Below are 18,370 nucleotides of genomic sequence, written 5' to 3' on the forward strand. Positions count from 1 at the left end.
CATCAATTTCCATTATTAAAGTGGCTGGAGTTGAGTCAGTGTCAGTGTGTTGGCAGCAGCCACTCAATGTTAGTGGTGGCTGTTTAACAGTCTGATGGCCTTGAGATAGAAGCTGTTTTTCAGTCTCTCGGTCCCAGCTTTGATGCACCTGTACTGACCTCGCCTTCTGGATGATAGCGGGGTGAACAGGCAGTGGCTCGGGTGGTTGATGTCCTTGATGATCTTTATGGCCTTCCTGTGACATCGGGTGGTGTAGGTGTCCTGGAGGGCAGGTAGTTTGCCCCCGGTGATGCGTTGTGCAGACCTCACTACCCTCTGGAGAGCCTTACGGTTGAGGGCAGAGCAGTTGCCGTACCAGGCGGTGATACAGCCCGACAGGATGCTCTCGATTGTGCATCTGTAGAAGTTTGTGAGTACTTTTGGTGACAAGCCGAATTTCTTCAGCCTCCTGAGGTTGAAGAGGCGCTGCTGCGCCTTCTTCACAATGCTGTCTGTGTGAGTGGACCAATTCAGTTTGTCTGTGATGCGTATGCTGAGGAACTTAAAACTTGCTACCCTCTCCACTACTGTTCCATCGATGTGGATAGGGAGGTGTTCCCTCTGCTGTTTCCTGAAGTCCACAATCATCTCCTTAGTTTTGTTGACGTTGAGTGTGAGGTTATTTTCCTGACACCACACTCCGAGGGCCCTCACCTCCTCCCTGTAGGCCGTCTCGTCGTTGTTGGTAATCAAGCCTACCACTGTTGTGTCGTCCGCAAACTTGATGATTGAGTTGGAGGCGTGCGTGGCCACGCAGTCGTGGGTGAACAGGGAGTACAGGAGAGGGCTCAGAACGCACCCTTGTGGGGCCCCAGTGTTGAGGATCAGCGGGGAGGAGATGTTGTTGCCTACCCTCACCACCTGGGGGCGGCCCAACAGGAAGTCCAGTACCCAGTTGCACAGGGCGGGGTCGAGACCCAGGGTCTCGAGCTTGATGACGAGCTTGGAGGGTACTATGGTGTTGAATGCCGAGCTGTAGTCGATGAACAGCATTCTCACATAGGTATTCCTCTTGTCCAGATGGGTTAGGGCAGTGTGCAGTGTGGTTGAGATTGCATCGTCTGTGGACCTATTTGGGCGGTAAGCAAATTGGAGTGGGTCTAGGGTGTCAGGTAGGGTGGAGGTGATATGGTCCTTGACTAGTCTCTCAAAGCACTTCATGATGACGGAAGTGAGTGCTACGGGGCGGTAGTCGTTTAGCTCAGTTACCTTAGCTTTCTTGGGAACAGGAACAATGGTGGCCCTCTTGAAGCATGTGGGAACAGCAGACTGGTATAGGGATTGATTGAATTTGTCCGTAAACACACCGGCCAGCTGGTCTGCGCATGCTCTGAGGGCACGGCTGGGGATGCCGTCTGGGCCTGCAGCCTTGCGACGGTTAACACGTTTAAATGTCTTACTCACCTCGGCTGCAGTGAAGGAGAGACCGCATGTTTTCGTTGCAGGCCGTGTCAGTGGCACTGTATTGTCCTCAAAGCGGGCAAAAAAGTTATTTAGTCTGCCTGGGAGCAGGACATCCTGGTCCGTGACTGGGCTGGATTTCTTCCTGTAGTCCGTGATTGATTGTAGACCCTGCCACATGACTCTTGTGTCTGAGCCGTTGAATTGAGATTCTACTTTGTCTCTGTACTGACGCTTAGCTTGTTTGATAGCCTTGCGGAGGGAATAGCTGCACTGTTTGTATTCGGTCATGTTACCAGACACCTTGCCCTGATTAAAAGCAGTGGTTCGCGCTTTCAGTTTCACGCGAATGCTGCCATCAATCCACGGTTTCTGGTTAGGGAATGTTTTAATCGTTGCTATGGGAACGACATCTTCAACACATGTTCTAATGAACTCGCACACCGAATCAGCGTATTCGTCAATGTTGTTGTCTGACGCAATACGAAACATGTCCCAGTCCACGTGATGGAAGCAGTCTTGGAGTGTGGAGTCAGCTTGGTCGGACCAGCGTTGGACAGACCTCAGCGTGGGAGCCTCTTGTTTTAGTTTCTGTCTGTAGGCAGGGATCAACAAAATGGAGTCGTGGTCAGCTTTTCCGAAAGGGGGGCGGGGCAGGGCCTTATATGCGTCGCGGAAGTTAGAGTAACAATGATCCAAGATCTTTCCACCCCTGGTTGCGCAATCGATATGCTGATAAAATTTAGGGAGTCTTGTTTTCAGATTAGCTTTGTTAAAATCCCCAGCTACAATGAATGCAGCCTCCGGATAAATGGTTTCCAGTTTGCAAAGAGTCAAATAAAGTTAATTCAGAGCCATCGATGTGTCTGCTTGGGGGGGGGATATATACGGCTGTGATTATAATCGAAGAGAATTCTCTTGGTAGATAATGCGGTCTACATTTGATTGTGAGGAATTCTAAATCAGGTGAACAGAAGGATATATATAGGTACGCACGTCATCTACCTACATTAAATAGGTACGCACGTCAGCTTTGACATCGGCGTTAAACTAGACATCGGGCCGATTCCGATATTGCCACCATGCTTCACCATAGGGATTTTGCCAGGTTTCCTCCAGATGTGACGCTTGGCATTTAGGCCAAAGGGATCAATCTTGGTTTCATCAGACCAGAGAATCTTGTTTCTCATGGTCTGAGCGTCCTTAGGCGCCTTTTGGCAAACTCCAAGCGGGCTGTCATGTGCCTTTTACTGAAGAGTGGCTTCCGTCTGGCTACACTACCATAAAGGCCTGATTGGTGGAGTGCTGCAGAGATGGTTGTCCTTCTGGAATGTTCTCCCATCTCCACAGAGGAACTCTATCATTTCTTGGTCACCTCCCTGACCAAGGCCCTTCTCCCCTGATTGCTCAGTTTGGCCGGGCGACCAGCTCTAGGAAGAGTCTTGGTGGTTCCAAACTTCTTCCATTTAAGAATGATGGGGGCCACTGGGGGGGACGGGGGTTGAACTAGGATTCCAAACAAGATTCCAGACTCTCTCTCTCTCTCTATTCTACAAACCCACAGCATTCACAGTCACAATGCACTATTGTCTATTAATCTCCCATAAAGCAGCATGGAATTACAGCAAAGACTCATACTAATGACATTATTAATACAGCACAGCACAATTATGTATTAGTACACAGCATTACATTATAAAACTACAGTAATAGTGTAATATTAATAGTGTAGTAGTAGTAGTAGTAGTGACAGCAGACCATGCTTAGCTTCAGACCATGCCTAAGGGTTGCATGTCTGACTGAAGGTTGCAGTCAGGTCTTATTAACGGTGGGCGCTGACTACAGCGAACAGCCTGTGTCATGGCTGCTGATGTCTGTCTGATCTTACGCATGCAGGGCTGCTTACTCTGAGCAAGACCAGGGCTGTGGGCAGCTCCCCTACACACTGACCTGAGATCAGTTGTTAGCTGTGTTCAGTGCCCTAATAGTGCACACTGTAATATATTAACAGATCTGGGAACCGCTGTTCGCTGTAGTCAGCTCCCACCGTTAATAAGACCTGACTGCAACCCTCAGTCAGACATGCAACCCTTAGGCAGTAGGAACAGCATCAAACACAGTCTACCCAGTAGTCAAACATTCACGGCATCCAAAGTAGTCTTCTACAACCCAACATAACCCAGCACTGCAACAAACTTAAACACATCTCACTAAGAAAGGCAATCAACATTGTAGAACACTACTGGACATCTATAATGTTGGATGCAGGATAGGGGAGGTACCTAGACATCCAACCCTGTGACAATACAATGCCAAATGATGAGCCATAGAATGACTTGAACATAGATCTAACCTGCTGATTCGCATGTTCCTGTCTGACAGTATGAGCTTACAGTACCATTACCTAACATTACCTAACACTGAAACAACAAAACATCATTACCTTACATAACACCAAAACACAACATAACATTATTACCTAACACTGAAACATAACATTATTATATTACATAACACTGAAACATAACATTACCTAACATACACCCTTAGAAAAAAGGGTTATTGGGCTGTCCCCATAGAAGAACCCTTTAGGGTTCCATGTAGAACCCTCTGTGTAAGGGGGTTCTACATGGAACCCTAAAGGGTTCACATATATGATAAATTCTCCAAAATACTGTAACCTCTTCCAGCCACAAGCCCTGCCCATAGACTGCAGTATTGATGCCCACCTGCCACCAAGAAGAGCAAGCAGCCAGGACCCAAAATGGTGAAGTGTGTGTGTGTGTGTGTGTGTGTGTGTGTGTGTCCCTGTTATGAATAGAAGAGCCGGAGAAGCCTAGTGGTCAGTAACCACTGCTGTTCCTGTTCTGAGATTCATTGAACTGAGGCAGATGCCAGACGAGATACTGTAATCAATTATTCAAACGCTTCCTTGCATCCATATGTAGCGAAAAATCCTGGACATGGCACTGCACTGCACTACGGTTGGCTGGGGAGAAAGCCCAGAAAGACAGACAGCGAGAGAGAGAGGCTGAATGGGAGGATTGTACTCACATGAATTTCCAGGCAGCCTTAGAGAGAAGTGTCAGCATCCAAGTCCACACAGAGAGCTGTCCATTGTCTAAGTCCTACTTTGTTAAAACAGACTCCACAGAGAGAACGGTGAGAAAGGAATAAAAGGGCAGGGTCTGCTGTGTTTGGGAAGAGAAGGAGAGAGAGACCGGAGACGAAGGAGAAGAGAAAGGAAGGGGGGGAGAGGCGGGACCCATACAAAGACTGTTTGAGGATTGGCTAGAGAGCAGTGGGAGGAGTTTAGTTGTCCAATGATATATATCGTATGTAAATGAGATATAAATGATGTAGAGCATCCTCAGAATGTGATGGAGGGATACAGACTGTCTACTGCAATAGGGTGTGACCTCTTTTAACCACGCCCCCTGCCCATAAAAGGACAAAGGTCGCTTTTCACTGCTTCCTCTGGTCTGAATCAGGATGCTATTTAAGACATAAGGAACACATAGAGAAGCTGTAGAGAAGACAATGGCCAAGCCCTAATAACTGTATTTACCATTAATAAATGTAGCCTACCCATTGAGCAACTGATGAGGGGTGATTTTTATAGAAAAGAACTCGGACTAGGATTCCAAACAAGATTCCAAATAATAGATCTAGGGGTTGGATAAACCCACAGTAGAAATGGCTTATCTTTATGCAAAGTTAGTACAGGATGAGAAGAGAAGTGGAGGGAGTGATGGAGGGATGTGAAAACAGTAGAGCAGACCAGCTGGGACTTCTGTATCCTGAAGGGTGAAAGGCAAGAGGACAGGGTGGTGCTAGGGTTTGGGGGTAGGGATGGGGGTACTTGTGGGGTGCAGTGGAACATGCAAGGCGATGCTTTCAGAAGAGGTGTTTAAAAATACCTCAATCCACACACTGTAATATACACACCCAATAAGACCAGAGGTGGCATCCCAAATGGCATCCTGTTCCCTATATGGTGCACTACGTCTGACTAGGGCCCATAGGGTAAGTACTGTAACTCACTATACAGTGATACCCTATTAAGGGAAAGAGTGCCATTTGGGACTCAGACCAGGATCGTCTCCAGTGTTTCAACAACAAAGGCTTTGTGATCCTCACGATTATTTTGTTCTCCTCCACAGCCATAAAGTTCTTCATTAATGGGTTTAGAAAACTGGTGCATCTAGGTGGAGGAGATAGAAAGAGAGAGAGGAGGGAGATAATGTACATGGTGGTAATAGGAGGTGTTGTGTTTATGCTGACACAGGGTTGGAGGGGGTGGAGGAGGGGTGGGGGTGGGCATAGACGGCCCTGTCAGGGTTGCATTGTAAGAGATGGGGTTGCTATGGAGACTGCATCCAGCCCAGATGGCAGCCAGACAGACAGGCAGACTCAACAGCAGCCGCAGATAGCAGAAACCAGACTGTACAGTAGATAACAGAGACAGACTACCGCTACACATACATAACATCTGTGTCCCAAATGGCACCCTATTTCCTATATAGTGTACTACCTCTGGTCAAAAGTAGTACACTATATAGGAAATATGATCCCATTTAGAATGCAAGCATATAATGTTCAAGCAATAACTGTCTCTGATAATTTTACATAATGGAAGCTCTTATCCACGCATCTGTCTGTCTATTTGTATGCTTATCAAGCACAGGATTTAGAGCAGGAGGACAGCTTTCAATATATAATGTCTTTCTGGAAAGCTAAAGATTTAATATAGTGGTTTTTGGTATCGTTTGGTGTTTTTTCATGAGGACCATCACAAAGGTTTATCAAAATAATACATCACGACTCAAGTCACAAACAGTGCCACGTTCACTCCTCTCTCCCAGAGATCTCTGCAACACAACAAGTTAATCCCTCACCCACCCCCTGGGATCAGGCCTGCCTGACCTAGCTGGGGGTAGGCAGGGGGCCCCTATGCCTGGTAGAATGGCAGACTGGGGTGCATGAGTGGGCAGGGGGGCACATGGTGCAGAGGGGGATGCATGGTGTACATTCTGGGGCTTCATGCTGAGGCCCTGGCTGCCAGGAGAGGCAGGGTGGTCCCTGGGACTGGCAGAGCGGTAGGCTGGCTGGAGTGCAGGGGGTACATCCTTGGGGAGGCAGGTGGAGGCTGGGATGCTGGGGGCCACACACTGAAGCAGTTTGGGGAGTACTTGCTGGGTCCATGGCTCTCTCCCTCCATTGTGCTATGCCACCAGGTGCTGGTAGCTTGGGCTGCATCCCAAATGGCACCCTATTCCCTATATAGTACTTTTGACAAGGGCCCATGGCCTGGCTCTCTTCATTTCTGAGACTGAGACCTCAACAACTTGGTTTGGGATTAGTGACGTCCTCCCCACCATGGAGCTGCCTGCCATTCAGCCTGGCTAAGAGACTGGCTGTCTTTGTAACACTGACCCCAATAAGAGCAATACAATAATGTTTGGTTGTTTGTCAAATCAAATCAAATTAAATGTTATTGGTCCCATACACATATTTAGCAGTTATTGCGGGTGTAGCAAAATGCTTGTGTTCCTAGCTCCAACAGTGCGGTAGTATCTAACAATTCACAACAACACACACAAATCTAAAAGTAAAATAATGGAATTAAGAAATATATAAATATTAGGACGAGCAATGTCGGAGTGGCATTGGCAAAATACAGTAGAATAGAATACACTGTATACATATGAAATGAGTAAAAGAAGAGGAGCACTTTAAGAAGAGGAGCACTTTAATACAAATTTGAAATGACGTGATAAATGTAATGCAAAACACTTTTATTATTTAACAGGTTTGTCTATGAAATGATTTGATCTTAATACTGTGTATTTCTCTTTACAGGCCCTCGCCTGTAATTTAATGTCATTTCTACAGCTCTGTAAGTATATCTTCCGGCAAATATAATTTAATAGTACTGGATATGGCAAAGATAGTTCCAGTATTTTCCAAGGTAAAGATCAACAGTGGTTTTATTTAGTCAGAAGAATACTGATGTAAATATATCACTATTATTAAAGACATTGGTAAACATATTACAGTAAGTGTCATGCTCTTCTGTGGGGGAATATGAGGTGGTAGAATGAATAAACAGTGATTTGTTGGTGGCCTACAGCACACTACATGTGGCGTTGTTGTCTCACTCTGCCACCTAGTGGAATAAAGTTACATTTGTCTTTTGGACACATTCTCCAAGTCTCAACTGATCATTATTTACCACTAAAAATCCACTTCAACAGTTCCCTTGAATTAAGCCTTTATAAAATCAATGGATGGATATAAATATATTCAATAGTCCATAGGGCAATGTAACATCTGTCTGAGTAGTCTGAATCTGAATAAATAGATGAATCACGAGTCTAGGGCACCTCTAGAGTCTATATCCTTGTTGTTAGCAAAGCTTGCTCTTCTTTCCCAGTTGTTCAAAGAAAGACATGAATCCATAGCCATCTGGTTTGGGCTCAGGGCTTGTCCAGGACAGACTCCTTTGTCCATTTCTCCTGGTTCAGCTCTATGTGTGTAGGTCTCTCTGCTAACACTCTTGGACACCTGGTCTTGGACACCAGATTCCTCACATTGGCCTGCTCTTCTCTCTCAGGCGTTTAAAGAAAGACATGAATCCATTGGTCTCTGAAGGTTTGGGCTTCGGGCTCTTAGAAGGGTTATCCATATTGTGTTTGGGGCTCTGAGGAGGGTCAGCCTGCTTGGGTTTCTGGGAGACGAGTGTCTGGAGAGGGGTGGGAGAAAACTCCTTTATCTCCTCATCCTGGTTGTGGTTGAGCTCTAGGTGTAAGGGGGGAGGTTTTGTCTTGACTATAGAGGAGCTCTTGTCTTGATTCAGCTCTCTTAGCTCTACATGTGTAGGTCTCTCTGCTGCTGACAAGCTGTTGGACACCGTGTCCTGCTGGACACCAGATGTCTCACAGTGGCGAGGGGTGGTGGGTACCACCAAGCCTCTGTTTTCAGAGTCCCTGGGGATGTTGAGACTTGTTGTCAAGACGTTGTGTTTTGACAAGGGACTCTTAGACACCAGGTCTCGGACACAAGACTTCTCAGAGTGGCCAGGGAGTTTGGTGAGGTTAGGTCCTCCAGAGGCTTTGTGTTTTGGGGACATCAGACCAGTGTCTACTGACTTCATCCTCCCTATGACCCCCAGAGTAGGAGTAGTAGGAAAAATGAACAGATCATCCTCCTCCTCTTCCTCAGTAGGAGGGGCTTTAGGGAGGAGGGTGAAGGTGTGTCTGCGGGTGAGTATTCCCTTGGGGGAGAGGTGAGGGTTGAGGAGGTATCTAGCCAGACTCTCGCTGCCTCTACATGCATCTCCCAGCAGCCGCTGTCTGTCCTCTTGGAAGGTCTTCTGGTGAGGGGAGGTGGAGGTGATGGTGGAGATGGTGGAGGATGTAGCATTAGTGGTCGTAGCGTTGGGTGATCTTGTGGAGGTGTTAGTATTATCGGTGGCATTAGGAGCCTTCTGCTGCTCCAGGCCGTACTCTCCAGACGAAAGACTACCACGGCTGCTCTGATACCTCAGAACCTTCCTGGACACTTCACGCAACGTCTGGGCTTCTTCCTCATTTCCCTCCTCCTCCTCTTCCTCCTTGTCCTTCATCACTGAGATGGGTCTACCTGTGGAGGAGCAAGAGGAGGAGCTGCTGCTACCGGTTCTCCTGGTTGGCTGTGTAGAACCAGAACAAGAACCTCTGTGGTTCTGCTCTGGTTTCTTAGGGTTTTGCTGTGTCTCCTCTGGATTTGGAACCATGTTCTCTTTCCAGTTATTTTTGCTGTGGGACTGGTCCTTCTGGTCGCTCTGAGAGGTCCCAGTCAGGTCTCTGGCAGAGTTCCACTCATTCTCCTTACACACCTCTGTGGCCTTAACAGAACCTTGGTTTCCCTGTTCTGCCGAGGGGAGGTTTACTTGAATGGGGGCCTTCGATAGGCTGCTACTGGTGCAGGAAGGTGTGCCCTTGCCTTTTCTCCTTTGGGACCCATGACTAGTCAGGAACCTAAATCAAATCAAATCAAACTTTATTCAAAGTAAACATTCAAAGTAAACACGAATGTCACAACACTTTTACAGAATAAATGAAAAACACAAAAATACAATACAAAAGGAAAATCGCTAGATAACAGATTATATTTCCAAAAGACAGGTTCAAAAGAGTGATGTTCATTAAAGTATGTCTAACTTCTGTAGTACGGACTCCAGGGCCACACCCTCCAGATCCTTGTCCTGTATGGAGCAGGTGGCGGTGGAACGGCGTTTAGCAGCATCACTCAGCAGTCTGTCTCTGGTTCTCCTCTTCACCTCCGCCACCTCACGATCACGGTTCTCCTACACACAGATACAATAACACAATAACACAATAACACACGCCAGAGACAGTGTGCAACAGTCCAACAAAAAAGCAGGGAAGGCTAAAGAGAAAAGAGTAACTCAATGAAGACAAAAGCCAGCCAAAAGTCCTCACACAGAAAAGAGTGACATGGAAAGCTATGCTCCCAAGGGGGCCAAGATGAAAGTCCGTAATACAGAGAGCATAAATAATAGTATGTAAAAGGAGCATGTAGACTACTTTCTAAACCGTTTTTTACCTGGATGGCCCTCAGGAACTTTGCACAGAAAGAGCTGAAGATGGAGCAGCATTCCTCCAGTCTGAACTTGCTGGGGTCTTCACAGAAGTACTCAGCCACTGAGTCACTGACTGAACCCAGCGACTGCAGAGAGAGCTCAGTCTCAGCCAGACGACACTCTGCTTCCTACAGGGGACCACACACAGAACAGAAATAACTAAGGCTGTGTCCCAAATGGCACCCTATTCCCCATATAGTGCAGTACTTTTGAATAAACCCCTATGGGCCCTTGTCAAAAGTAGTGCACTATACGTAAAAAGGTAAAGGGTGCCATTAGGGTCTCGGACTACATTTCTGAAACTACAGGGGACCACAAACATCAACAACCTCATCACTGGCCCTAGAGATGTAGATTCACCACCAAAGATTATTAAGGCTATAAAAAGGGCCCAGAGTTTTTCCTGTTCAGGTTAAGTGGTCAGGCAAAACCTGTGGCCCTGGAAACATGACATAGGTATACAGTATAGGGGAAGGTAGCGATAGAAGATCTGAAGGCATAGAGAATACACAGGCAGGCTACCTCACCTTGAGAAAGTTCTCCATCTGAGCCCGTAGCTCCTCCTGTTTCTGCACCTCCTCCTTCGCCTCCTTTACTTTCTTCACCTCTCTCTGAAACTCACTCTCTATGTCCTCCTTATGGATCCTACAGGGGGGCAGAACACCAATATCAATCACTCAATACAGAAAAGCACAATCACTACAATAGAATGCCTTATTGTGGGGCAAACAGCAATATTACAAATTTTGTTGAAGTGCGTAAGACATTGTGTATCTGTACCTTGCAGCATCGGCGATGTGTGTGAGTTTGTCTGGGAACTTCAGCATGGCCACATCAACCTTCTGAGCTTGCTACAATCGACATACACATGAACAACTACTGCATCGGAGACAAACAAGATTCTAGATAAAGGATGAGCTTCAAATAAGGGTTATAATTACCATGACTACATAGTGCATGAGGTTCATGCCTGGTTTGTTGGCCCTTGTGTCCACTAGTTTCAGTAGCGATGCCATTCTGAAGCCAATGGCACTGCCAGCATAGCCACCCTATGGACACACAGAGGACAAGTGAGAGACAGTCAGATAGGCTGACAAATTAACCTGAGGATTATTCAAAACTTGTAGAATGAGTTCTTATTTTTCTTGGGCTTACTCAAAGCGTCGGATGCCAACAACTTAGTTTACACCATAGATAAAGGTATACAGTATATAATATCATCTATGATATCATTTTTCCCCCCACTCACAGCGTTCATGTAGTTTCCAGTCTTCAGCACCAGGCGGATCACAGAGTGTAGGTCGTCACACTCTAACAGCTCTGGAGAGACAGACAGACAGACAAATGAGACAGTTGAGCTTAGTACAGATACATATTTACCTTATTACGATCCCGATCACATGCAGGTCACATGCAGGTCACCTTTTCCAGCTGTGATCATGGTGGCGATGGATCGTTTCATTTCATCCATGAATGGGAAAAACTCTTCTTTGAGAACCAAACTGTTGAGGCGCTCCTCATAACTAAAAGAAAGGGCACGAATAATGATTCACATTCTGGAACACAACTGGCATTCAAGACACAGAAAACACAAAATTGTACAAAACTGTGAATAGACGTTTGTAGATGGTTCAACACACACACACTCACTCACCTGGGAACCTTGATAAGTAGCATCATAAACAGGTCTGCTTCAGGAAGACCTGACTGGTCCCCTTTGAACCCAACTAGCTGCTTCACCTGCACACACGCAACAGGGAACAATCTTAGGAAGACACAGCATTACGGTAAGGGTTGTAACTTGGGAGCACACTGTTATAACCGTCTCTCAAGCTAAATATGATCAGTTCACTGTGGTAGTTAGCATCAACAATGGCGGCAAGCTGGCGGCAAGCCTCAGCTCCCACAATGGTGGTCGAACTGGAGTTTGCCCTATGCAGAACACAGGTGCCAAAGCGACAGCGGCCTGATCTATGCTTGTCTACTGGGAAAGGCTGTGTGAAGTACTGTACCTCTTCTTTCTCTGGCAGAAGCTTACACAGCTCCTTCAGTTTACCTGTCCCAAATTTCAGGCCGTTTCCTGAACTGATGTCGTTGATCATGTCTCCCACTGGCCTGGGGAGAGACACAGACACTGATCAGTTACTGTATTAAAACCAACGTGACTTTGGAAACTTCATCGACTGATTCATTCAATATTCTTTCAATCTCCTAGGGGACTAGTCAAGGAGAATAGCTGTGATTCATTCATCTCCAACTACACAATGTGGTTATTTTCCTGAATTACTCATGTTCTAGGGTTGGGTCTCTAAAGGTGTTGCTCATTTCCTCGTTGCCATGTTTCTTTAAGCCTGGTAAGCAAGGCTCCTTCTTACCTCATTGGTTGAACACCCTCTTACGGCATTTTTCCACCTAACCAACCATAGACAAGCCCTTACCTGCTACACATAGTGTATACACCTACTACAGCTGAACTGGAACAATGTTTTCTTTCCTCAGAAGCACAAGGACAAAAACCTTGACACAAAAATACATTTAACAGAAAATTGAAAAGTGCATCCATACATGGACATGAAAAATAAATGTAATGACAAAACATTTGGATAATAATACTTCTATGTCTTATTGCTTTATACTTATTGCTTTTTGAGTTTTCTGTACTGCGAGAATCTTCAGAAAATTAGACACTGTAGCCCATGGCATGTAGTAATTTTGTAATATATAACACAGTAATACTGTGGGCCTACAGAGAAAACCATTTAGAAACACATTAATGCCATGTTTCAAGAGTTAATCTGTGGAATGACCTGTTTGCACTGTTCCTGCAGTAGTTATCATGTCGAGTCGACCTGTTGGGACAGGCTGCTGTACCTCAGAAACACAGAGCTGGGAATGTCAAGCAGCCTAGCCTCAGGACTACCAAGCCTTGCTGTCCCAAATTACACCCTATTTCCTATATAATGGACTACCTTTGACCAGAGCCCGATGTGGTCAAAAGGAGTGCACTATAGCAAGACAGTGCAATTTGAGACTCAACCACTGTGTGATCTTTATCCTGAAACACGTGGCTCTGACAAACCCACAGCTCCACACCTTTAGCACACTTCCAGTTTATATTACGTCCCAAATGGCACCCTATTCCCTATTTAGTGCACTACTTTAGATCAGACTCTGGTCAAAAGTAGTGCACAATTAGAGAATTGGGTGCCATTTGGAATTCAGGATATCTTTGCCTCTCTCTGACACACCTCTTGAACTGTTTCAGGAAGATCCCAACGTTCATGCTCCTCTTGGAGTTCAGAATGGAGACCTGGTGGTGGTGGGACACATAGCCATGAAGACATGAGTTAGTCAGTAAAAATAGAACACACAAACGCACCAACATCAGTCGATCATTCCAGAACACACACATTCACACAGACACACACGTGAAGATATCAGTAGGTCAATAACAGGCGTTGAGTTTATCAGGTGCTTAGCGTTTTCCTTAAACACAGTCTTCTTCTTTATCACAAATACATCCTCATTCCCCCAAAAACAACTGATTCTGACGGTTAAGGTTTTACTGGTTTGATTGACTTGTTTTTGAGAGCCCATGATAAGCCATTGCAACAGCTGTCAACATACTGACATTCCTAAGTCTTGCTCCTCTATACTGAGTTAGGAACAAGGACAGGTAAGAGACTAAAGGTCAGTTTCAATAGCTCCACATTTGACCTTTATTGTACTGCCAAGGTAGCCTAAATGTGATAGCAGGGTGGTTTCACTAGCAAACAACAAGTAGAGGATCAGAAATAGCTTTGTCAATATGACAATAGCATTGTAAACCAGGACAATGATTCACAACAGTTCTGTAAAATCCCAACCGACACCTACAGAAAGGGAAGTACTGTATCTTAACTGAACCCACAGCCCAGTTCTTTGTTATAGAGGTAGCATTAGGCAATACATAAAAGTATCAACTGTATGGAAACAATTAGCAAATATTAGTGCTTAATTGACTCTCCCTGGGTAAACTGATGAAGAATAGTTAGGCTATATTGACTCCACCCTTCAGTTTATACATCAAAGCATTCCTAAATGAAACCCCACTCCATAAACATCCTATGTTTGTTAAGCAGAGGAGTATTAAGAGGAACATGTCATAGTTCCAATAAGTCACACAATATCACACATGAAAAAGGGAAATGGTTTCATAGTAAAATGATGGTCATTCATTTAGTCCAATTGTGTTGCTTATTCACAGTAGTTTTGCATGGGGAACTAGTGCTTATCTATAAATCTGATTAGATAGCCTCTGCTGGTGAACTAATGCTTCTTGTAGAGGGCAAATATTTATTATCAATCTATTCTCTGAGAGTATAGTTAAATCAAGCACTCTGGCGGCTGGCATTCAGATGATGTTATAGACTTCATAGGTATGTGGACAGAAAGGAAACACAGCCTTCCAATCACAGCATGATAATGAATTATATAAAAAAAGATTAGGGTAGAATCGTCTCCAACTGTTGCTCATACTGATTGGTTTGTTTTGAACTCAACATTTTCACTAATACATCGTTGCTTCCTGATGTACTTGAGTTTGATCCCAGTGAGGCGCACATAGAATCATGATGGAGCCACACCAATAGAGAGACAGCTTCCCAAATGGCACCCTATTCCCTTAAGAGTGCACTACTTTTGACCAGGGCCCAGACCAAAAAACAGTATCATCATGGAGATAAACAAGAGTCATGGGCTGCTGGAATTGATATATTTCCCAACCTCCACCGAGCCACCTTAACCGTAACCCTAACCCTGGCCACTATGACTACATGACCGAGCCTGTTACAACAGAAAGGCTGTAGGAAAACAACACATGTGATGATATGATGTACACCACAACTACACTACACACACTCCCTAACAAAATCAATTAGGGTCTAAAGAACACATGTCAACATATCCAATATCTCTGGTCATAAACAGAACAAATGTTCATATTCAATACACTGTTTCGGTCTCTCGTCTACCCCCAGAAAGTAGAGCTGCTCAAAACAAACTCTCAGGTGAGAAATCATGAGCAAGAAAATAATGACAGAATTTGCATGACATTGGAGAGGCCTTGGCTGGGACCAGATTGGATATGTATGCCTTGCAGACTTCTATACTGTATCTGATCGAGGAGCAAAATAGCTGATGTGGTGGTACCTCTTGACTTATCCTATTCAACTCCAGCTGCCAGTATAAAACTAGAGAAGTGCTTCCTGGTACAGTAGGTTAGGTCAACTCACCACTTCTGTGCCCTGACCGTTGGTTGGCTTGCCTCTGAGACTCTGTCTGTTCAGAGCCTTCTGCACCTGTCCCTGTCCCTGATGTCGGCTGTGACTGAACAGCTCCTCAATCCTCTGAGTGTCCAGCTCATACTCTCCCAGGGTCTTCTCTTCCGTCCAGATGTTGTGTTTGCCCACCACCACGTGTTTGGGGATCGCATCCCAGTTGAAGTTACGCATCTTGGAGCCGCTGCGCTGGAGGCCTCTAGATAGCCCAAAGTCCATGTCAGGGGGAGGAGGGGGGCCAGGGGGAGGGGGGCCAGGGGGAGGTGGGGGACCAGGGGGAGGTGGGGGACCAGGGGGAGGAGGTGGGGGGGCAAGGGGAGGTGGTGGTGGAGGAGGAGGAGGTGGGGGGGCGAGGGGAGGTGGTGGTGGTGGAGGAGGAGGTGGTGGAGTGACTGCTGATTCCATCTTTAGTGGAAAAGAATTAGATGGACCAAGGATCAGGAACTGATCATGGTCTCATCATTATTGCTTCATCATTACCTCCATTTTGTACCTGCAAGGTGTCACGGAAATGTTCTTTGATTAGTGTTTAAAATCAGTTATTGAAGAGGGTGATATAATCCTTTTCCTTGATTGATCCCTCCTGTAAAGAAATAATGGTATTGGTGAACTTTTAACAGAGAATGGTAGGCATGCAGCAGAACTTACTGTATTGCCAGGCACCGAACAAGCCTCATGACAATTGTTGCTGAAGTGCTCAAATGAGACAACGTATCAACAAATGCTTAATTCGAAAGACATTGAAAGCAGCCTAATGATAAAATACGTGTATGAATTTACAAATCAAAACAATACATTCACCAGAAAAACTGAATACAGTAAGCTACCTATTTTGATCAGGTTTTCTCTTTAAGCTACTAATATGTTATAACATTCAAAGTAAGGGAAGAGGATTCTGTAGCCTACCTTACCTGCTCGATATGCAACGTTCCACCAAGAGTGAAAACAATTTTGAAACACCAAAAACTACAATTCAATTGAATCCATGAGTTATTAGTCCGCCGCCTTCCTCTTCAAACTTCAACATCGGACGTGTGAATTGAGTTGGTCTGCTACCAGTGCTGTCAGGTTTCCACTAGATAACTCAGCCACAAGGTCAGGTTTCACAGCCACATAGTCAACATTTCCAAAACATATATAAGATGCTTTTTGGTCTTCATTTACGGTTAGGGTTAGGAATACGTTTAGCAGTGTAGTTCAGGTTAGGATTAAGGTTTAAAATCAGATTTGAAGAAGATCAATTGTAGAAATGGGCGGGGTTTAGCGATAATTATGACTTTGTGGCTGTGTTAACTAGTGACGACCGAGGTGTTAGAGGAGACGTAAAAGTATGTCGCAACTTTACGTGCCTAAAGATGTATATAAACCCTGAATTGCTGGTACAACATTTTGGCCATTGAGAGACCGGTCGGCCATATTGGCACTTCCATGTAGGAGCAGTCCTCCATAGGAATGATCGAAATTATACAGTTTTTCAATAAAAGCTGCACTATGTCACTTTTTGGGCGACCCCACCAAATTCACGTAGAAATGTGTGTTATAGGTCTGTCATTCTCATTGTCTAAGAAGCGGTAAATCTGTTCTCTGTGTTCTTAACTGACTTACCTAGTTAAATAAAGGTAAACATTTTTTTTTTTAAACACACAGGACGGTTGAGCTAACGTGTAAGCAACAAGAACATTTCCCAGGACATAGACATATGGGCAGAAAGCTTAAATTCTTGTTAATCTAACTCCAATTTACAGTAGCTATGACAGTTAAAGAATACCATGCTATTGTTTGAGGAGAGTGCACAGTTATGTACTTAAATCAATTAGGCACATTTGGATCAGTCTAAAACGTTGCACATACACTGCTGCCATCTAGTGGCCAGAATCTAAATTGTGGCACTTCTCTTGCATTTGAAAGAAGATGGGAGGGGGGGGGGGGGGTGTTATTTGTTTTATCTTTTACCAGATGAAATGTGTTATATTCTCCTACATTAATTTCACATTTCCTTAAAATATATATATATATATGTTTAGCTAATATAATATAAATTAAAAGCATGCATTAAGGTGTCTGTGTGTGTGGCAAAAACTAATGTAAACATTAATAAATGCATTTCTATACCTTCGAAAATATTGGAGTGCCAGAAGCCATCGAGGTACGGTGGCTTCAACACAGTGCCCACTCTTAGTCATCTAGTGTATATATACATTAATGACTGAGCCAGATGCCCTGTTAACCCTAACTGCCAGTGCCATGTTCCATTTTGACAGCAGTACTGTAAAATCTGCACTGTGTCTGGCCACCCAAATGTGTCAGTTTACAGTAGGCCTAGTGTTCTTACTGAATTAAGTTTTACTTGATATAATCCAGTGAGATGTAAACAGTGTAAAACTGGTCATATGCGATGTACAAGTAGGCTGCAATGGAGTTGAGTGGAAACCAGTGTGGGCGGAGTGCACCTCCGACTTCATCTTGTCACTGTCAGCTGATACATGTAAAAATGTAATTTGTTAATACTTTCCTTGTACCTACGTTTGTCCTGTGTAAATGCAATTTTTTCTTTGGGTTCTGAAATTGGTAGTTTTTGATAAAAGTAGGAATTTATGTGATGTCTGTCAGACTAGTACTGTGCCACGTAATCCACTGTTTTCCAATGGAGTAGGAAGTTCAAATCAAATCTAATTGTATTTGTTACATGTGCTAAATGCAAAGCTGTAGACTTTGAAATGCTTGCTTAAGAGCCCTTCCCAATAATGCAGAGTTAAATATATATATATATATATATATATATATATATATAAAATACAAATAGTAACACAACAGGAATAAAATACACAATAATTAAGCTACTGAGTGTACAAACATTAGGAACACCTGCTCTTTCCATGACATAAACTGACGAGTTGAATCCAGGTGAAAGCTATGTTAAATGCACTTCATTCAGTTTAGATGAAGGGGAGGAGACAGGTTAAAT

At 44.7% G+C, this 18,370-nt stretch overlaps 2 protein-coding genes across 4 annotated transcripts in view; both read right to left on the bottom strand.

Moving 5' to 3' along the window:
* Window positions 1–4,667, bottom strand: part of LOC110507668 (tripartite motif-containing protein 3) — a 42,757-nt gene extending 38,090 nt beyond the window's left edge. The window contains exon 1 of the mRNA XM_021587798.2: window positions 4,495–4,667. The gene's annotated coding sequence lies outside the window, so the exon portion shown is untranslated. The remainder of the gene's footprint in view (window positions 1–4,494) is intronic.
* Window positions 4,668–7,174: 2,507 nt separating this feature from the next.
* On the bottom strand, window positions 7,175–16,903 carry LOC110507669 (inverted formin-2). 3 transcript variants are annotated; one of them, XM_036965362.1, is made up of 13 exons: window positions 16,317–16,903; window positions 15,361–15,898; window positions 13,336–13,397; window positions 12,100–12,202; window positions 11,742–11,827; window positions 11,510–11,610; window positions 11,337–11,407; window positions 11,029–11,136; window positions 10,868–10,938; window positions 10,615–10,732; window positions 10,051–10,215; window positions 9,645–9,790; window positions 7,175–9,461 (listed from the first exon to the last, which is right to left on the bottom strand). In XM_036965362.1, the coding sequence occupies exons 2-13, from the start codon at window positions 15,808–15,810 to the stop codon at window positions 8,030–8,032; spliced, it is 2,913 nt and encodes a 970-aa protein (XP_036821257.1). In that variant the 5' UTR covers window positions 15,811–15,898; window positions 16,317–16,903; the 3' UTR covers window positions 7,175–8,029. The 3 variants fall into 3 exon arrangements, with proteins under 3 accessions (XP_036821257.1, XP_036821255.1, XP_036821256.1); XM_036965360.1 differs by having other exon boundaries at window positions 15,361–15,988; XM_036965361.1 differs by having other exon boundaries at window positions 15,361–15,988; window positions 16,312–16,903.
* Window positions 16,904–18,370: the final 1,467 nt, after the last annotated feature.

Source organism: Oncorhynchus mykiss, chromosome 27, assembly GCF_013265735.2.
Source record: "Oncorhynchus mykiss isolate Arlee chromosome 27, USDA_OmykA_1.1, whole genome shotgun sequence".
NCBI classification, from domain to species: Eukaryota; Metazoa; Chordata; class Actinopteri; order Salmoniformes; family Salmonidae; genus Oncorhynchus; species Oncorhynchus mykiss.